This window comes from Parus major, chromosome 4 (assembly GCF_001522545.3).
Source record: "Parus major isolate Abel chromosome 4, Parus_major1.1, whole genome shotgun sequence".
NCBI classification, from domain to species: Eukaryota; Metazoa; Chordata; class Aves; order Passeriformes; family Paridae; genus Parus; species Parus major.
Window position 1 is genome coordinate 66,236,701 of NC_031771.1, and position 5,434 is coordinate 66,242,134.

Below are 5,434 nucleotides of genomic sequence, written 5' to 3' on the forward strand. Positions count from 1 at the left end.
ATCCCCTGTTCCCTGGGGGATCCCCTGTTCCTTAGGGGGCCGTGTCCGACAGGGGTTCTGCGTTCCGTGTCCCGTGTCCGTGGGGGTGGCAGATTCACAAGGGGGGGGTCTCTGCCCCAAGTGTGTCCCTGTCCCGTGGGGGTCTCTGCCCCACTGGTGTCCCTGTCCGTGTGTCGCACGGCTGTCCCTGTCCCCTGCAGGGTGTCCCTGTCCCACCGGTGTCCGTGTCCGTGTCTCTGTCCCCCTCCCCTCCCCTCCTCGCCTCCATTTCCCATCAGGCCCCGCTCCCTCCTCCCTTCCCGTGACGCCGCGCGCGCGCGCCCGCGCCGTGACGTCATTCTCGCGCCGTGACGTCACTACGGCGCCGCCATGCTGCCGGCGCTGAGGCGCTGCCGCCCGGGACCCGTCCCGCTCCCGGCCCTGGCGGCCGCGCTGGGGCCCGGCCCCTTCCCGGGGCTCTGTCCCGGCCCCTTCCCGGGGCTCTGTCCCGGCTGGTCCCCGCGGGCGGTGCCGGCGCGGGGCCGCAAGAGCCGGCACGACCCCCCCGCCAAGTCCAAGGCGGGCCGGGTGAAGCTGCCGCCGCCCGTGGACCCCGAGGAGCTGCTGGTGGTGCAGGAGCGGTACCGGCAGCACCGGCTGGTGCTCAGCGCCCTCCGGTACGGGAGGGGACGGAGATGGGGTTGTGGGGCATGTCCGGGTTGGGCTGTGGCGATGGGGGGGCTGCTGTGGGGCACAGGAGTGTTGGGGGGCTGCTGTGGAGGACAGGAGTGTTGGGTTGCTGTGGGGCACAGGAGTGTTGGGGGGCTGCTGAAGGTCGATATGGGTTGGTGTGGGGCTGGTTGTGGGGCAGAGGGCCGGGGGGTGGTTGTGGGTTTGGGTGAGGCTCTGGCTGTGGGGCAGGGGAGGGTTGAAGGGATGAATGCAGGGCCGGGGGCTGGGTGTGGGGTTTCTGGGGGTCACTGCGCTGGGTGCAGGATTGGCTGCAGGGTAGGGCTCTAGGTATGGGGCTGTGAGGCTGCCGTGGGGCAGAGGAAGGTTGGGGTTGGCCGTGGCTCTGGGTATGGAGTTGGAGGCTGGGTAAGGTTCTGGGGGGCTGGTGTGGAACAAGAGAGGGTTGGGGGCTGGCTGTGGGGTTGGCTGTGGGGTGGGAAGCTGGATGTGGGGCAGTGGAGGGTTGTGTCTGGGCCTCTTTGTGACAGGAGCAGGGAGATCCTGGGACACCGGGGGGTAGGGAGGGGTGGTGGGGCTTGGACTGATGAGGGGCAGGGAAGGGTCAGGGTGCTGGGACTGGGGGCACTGTGGGGTTGTGGGGCAGGAGCTCAGTGCCCTCCCCTGCTCCTGACAGGGCAGAGTTCAGGGCTGAGGTGCTGCAGAAGAAGCAGGAGGAGCGCCTGGCTGCCGAGGGCTCTGTGGAGGAGCTGGAGGAGCACCGGCGCCTGATGGCCTGGAACGACGAGGAGAACGCCCGGCAGCGGGCACGCAGGTCAGCAGGGCCAGGGAGACACTGCCCTGCCCGGCTGTGACTTCTGCTCAGGCAGAGCTGAACTCACACTCTGGTCTAATATTTACAGAGGAGCTTGGGCAGGGTCAGTCTGGGCTGGGTTAGGGGCTGGGTTAGGAGCTGGTTCATGGCTGTGCCAAGAGACTGGTGGGGAATGGTCACATCCAGTCACCAGTGGTGTCCCCAGGGATGAGGGCTGGGCCCGGCCCTGTTTAACGTCTTTGTTGATGATCTGGGTGAGGGGATCGAGTTCACCATCAGTACATTTGCAGAGGACACCAAGCTGGGTGTGTGGATCTGCTGCAGGGCAGGAGGGCTCTGCACAGGGACCTGCACAGGCTGGACCCAGGGGCTGAACCCAAGGATTTGAGGTTTAACAATGCCAAGTGTGGGGTCCTGCACTTTGGGCACAACAAGCCCTGCATGCTCCAGGCTGGGGACAGAGTGGCTGGACAGCAGCCAGGCAGAAAGGGACCTGGGGCATGGATGGACAGCAGGGTGGGAATGAGCCAGCAGAGTGCCCAGGTGGCCAGGAAAGCCAATGGCTCCTGGCCTGGATCAGGAATGGCGTGGCCAGCAGGAGCAGGGAAGGGATTCTTCCCCTGTACTCGGCACTGGTGAGGCCACACCTCAAGTGCTGTGTCCAGTTCTGGGCCCCTCAGTTTAGGATGGATGTTGAGATGCTGGAGAATGTCCAGGGAAAAGCAAAGCTGGGGAAGGGTCTGGGACACAAGTCCTGGTAGGAGCAGCTGGGGGGGCTCAGCCTGGGCAAAAGGAGGCTCAAGGGAGACCTTGTCACTCTCCACAACTTCCTGACAGGAGGGTGCAGCCAGGATGGGTCAGGATCTGCTCCCTGGGAGCAGAGGACAAGAGGACACAGCCTTTTCCACCCTAATTGATTCTGTGATTCTGGGAAATCCTGACCTTTTAAAATAAATCTGCCTGTCCAGCTATTGTGGTTCCTGTGCCTTTTGCTGCTGAGGGCAAAGTCAAGGTGCTCTGGGCAGCCTCCTGCTCTCCTGTGGGTGGGATATGTCACCTCATCCATCAGATTTCCCTTTCTGTCTGGCAGAGAGGAGAGATTCAGGAAAGAAGAGGAGGAGCAGAAGAGGAGGAAGTTGGAGATTGCGGAGAAACGGGCCAGGAAAATGGAGGCTTTCCTGGAGGAGAAGGAGAAGGAGGTTCTCCAGCTGCAGGTAAGAGCAGCTGGTGCCTCCTGGGAAGCAGGCTGCCAGAATTCCCTGCCAGGGAGCCATGTGGAAGCCGTGGGCTTGTTTTCCACAGATTTTTCATTTGGCAGCTGGGAACGCAAGTGTCGGCACCTTCCAGGGGTGTTGACAGTGCGTGGATGGGAGACAGCTCGAGCCAGAACTCTGGGAACAGGGTGGGATAATCCTAAGGGGATAATCCTTGTCCTTTGGTTCAGGAGGAAGCCAAAAACTTCATCACCCCCGAGAACCTGGAGGCACGGATCGAGGAGTGCCTGGACAACCCACGCAACTACAACTTCGCCATCGACAAGGACGGGCGGATCGTCAAACGCACAGTGCTGTCCTAGCAGCCCTGGCATGGGGCTCCTGGCCTGGCTTCTGTCCAGGGGCCCCCCAGACAACACAGATCCTTCTTTGAATGTATAAATCGACAACAGGAGTGGTGGAGAAGGGCCACAGATCTGGCTGTGCTGCTTCCAAAGGGTTAATGCCTGCGGGAGAGGGGGTGAGGGGAAACTTGGAGGCTCCAGCAGCCTGGCTCAGCCCTGTTGCTGTGCCTGTGATCCCACCTCCCACGTGTTTGGATCCCTCCTGCCTTCACACAGCATGTGGGAGGAGCAGGAGCGGTCCTGAGACAGAGCCTGGCTCTGAGCTCCCCGCTGTCAGCTCCTCTGGATGCTTCCAAAGGCAAACGAGGGCTGAATGAATTTGTAGGAAACACTGACCTTCCCTTTTTTTGTTGTTGGGGGAAGGAATTAATTGTAATTCACACTTCAAACCGTCCTTTGCACATCTCTTGGTGTGGCTGAATAAGAAAATGTCTGAATGATCCAGGATTTCTGGTGTCTCCTTATTCCTCCCTTCAGGCTTTATTTATTCATCACCTGGAGCTGAAGGTGTAGAAAAAATGATAATGACTGTGGGTGTTCTGGGTTGTTGGGGTCTTGCAGGCTGTCAGCCTTGTCCTAAAATAATCTGGTTTTGGTCTGCCCAGCGTTGAGCATGGAGTGTGCTGTGGTTCAGCCATGGTCTGCAGGTCCCCCTCCCTCCCTCCCTCAGTTAACTGACCTGAAATCCTCACTTTTTACCTCCACTTTGCACTAGAAGTGTCTTCTCCCAAGCCTGCCCCTCAACCAGGCGAGCACACAAAACTCAGAGTTCTCTCTGGGTGGTTTTTCTGTCCAAGTTTTATTTCTAATTAAGCTCATCATTTCAGTCTGAGTCACAGCCTGGGACAGTGATGGATGCGGGATCCTGTGGATTCTCTGCTGGGTGGGCTACACAAACAGCATCTCCTGGTCACAGGACGAGTCAGTGCCACAGCCCTCTGAGGGGAGAGAGGGGGGAGTGTGGTGTGAAACAGACAGCACCAACCAGACCCCAGGGACCCCCAAAAACAATCCCCAGGAACCCCCAAAAACAGCCCCTGGATATCCCTGAACCAGCCCCCAGGGACCCCCAAAAACAATCCCCAGGGACCCCCAAAAACAGCCCCCAGGGAACCCCAAAAACAGCCCCCAGGGACCCCCAAAAACAGTCCCCAGAGATCCCTGAACCAGCCCCCAGGGACCCCCAAAAAATCCCCAGGGAACCCCAAAAACAGCCCCCAGAGATCCCTGAACCAGCCCCCAGGGACCCCCTGGCACTGTGGTTTAGTGAGCTCGTGTTCACTCCGTTCTCTGATGCTTCCCGGGATTTATAGCAGGATTTCTGGTAGTTTGATTCAGGGAGGAGGGTGGAATTTTGAGAAAAACGACAGCAGGATGGAATGTGGGTCTTGCACTTGCTCGGCCCCCAAAATTTGTTGGTGCCTGCTTCCCTCCCGGCCCGAACCCTCGCGGTCTCATCCGTTCCCTGGGGTCTGGATAGGGCATGGAGCGTGCTCTGGCTGTCACAGCCATGGGTGGGTAGACGCGTGGGACACGGACAATCCCTTGGGCACCCTCCCCTCTCCCGCTGCTCTGTAAAAGCCTGAATTCCCTCCCGGCTGTGCGGGGGCTCCGTGCGGGTACCCCGGGATGCCGTGCCGCGCTCACCGGTGCTGCAGCAGATGCCGGGAGCGGCGCAGCTCCCTCCGGAGCCGCAGGCTTTGTGTCCCGACTCGCAGGGGGTGGGCAGGAAGTTTTCCTCCTGGCAGCGCAGCGTTTCCGAGGTGCCGATGTAGCAGCCCAGCTCCTCCCCGCAGCAGATGTTGGGCCCGAAGCAGTGACCCTTGTTCCGGGGACCGCAGGGCAGGCACTGCTCGGGGGAACAGGGGGGAAGAAGGTTGGGAGAAGGGAAGGATGGGGTTCGGAGTGCTCCGAGCCCTCCAGGACCCACCTTCCTGATGTCCATGTCCAGCACAGCGCGTTTGCCCCCGATGGGGCAGTTCTGGATGTAGCAAGCGGAGGAGAGAGCCAGGAGCCCCAGGAGGCAGAGGGCCAGAGCCTTGCAGGACATAGCGGCGGGACGGGGGATTTTTGGCTGCTCATCCCAACCTCTGGCCCTGTTTTTATAGTCCTGGCTCCTGCTTAGGGATTCTGGCATCAGCGTCAGCCGTGTTCCTTAAAAACCACAAGGCATTGCTTCCCACAGCAGAGGGCTCTGCTAATAGCCACAGGTCGAGGACGTGAGGTCAAGGACAAGGTGTTGGTTTTCTCCTCTGTGATGAGTCCGGCGGTGACGGGGACGTGTGGAGGTTGTGGATGGAGCAGGATGAACGTGTGGAGGTTGTGGATGGAGC

The 5,434-nt window shown here is 60.6% G+C and overlaps 2 protein-coding genes across 2 annotated transcripts; one reads left to right on the forward strand and one right to left on the reverse strand.

The window, feature by feature from the left end:
- Positions 1–354: 354 nt before the first annotated feature.
- On the forward strand, positions 355–3,548 carry MRPS26 (mitochondrial ribosomal protein S26). The gene is made up of 4 exons (XM_015623728.3): positions 355–656; positions 1,346–1,483; positions 2,574–2,697; positions 2,928–3,548. The coding sequence occupies exons 1-4, from the start codon at positions 370–372 to the stop codon at positions 3,057–3,059; spliced, it is 681 nt and encodes a 226-aa protein (XP_015479214.1). The 5' UTR covers positions 355–369; the 3' UTR covers positions 3,060–3,548.
- Positions 3,549–3,875: 327 nt separating this feature from the next.
- Positions 3,876–5,427, reverse strand: LOC107202824 (neurophysin 1-like). The gene is made up of 3 exons (XM_015623759.2): positions 5,032–5,427; positions 4,749–4,950; positions 3,876–4,039 (listed from the first exon to the last, which is right to left on the reverse strand). Exons 1-3 carry the CDS (start codon positions 5,236–5,238, stop codon positions 3,990–3,992), a joined length of 459 nt encoding a protein of 152 aa, XP_015479245.1. The 5' UTR covers positions 5,239–5,427; the 3' UTR covers positions 3,876–3,989.
- Between the last annotated feature and the right edge of the window lie 7 nt (positions 5,428–5,434).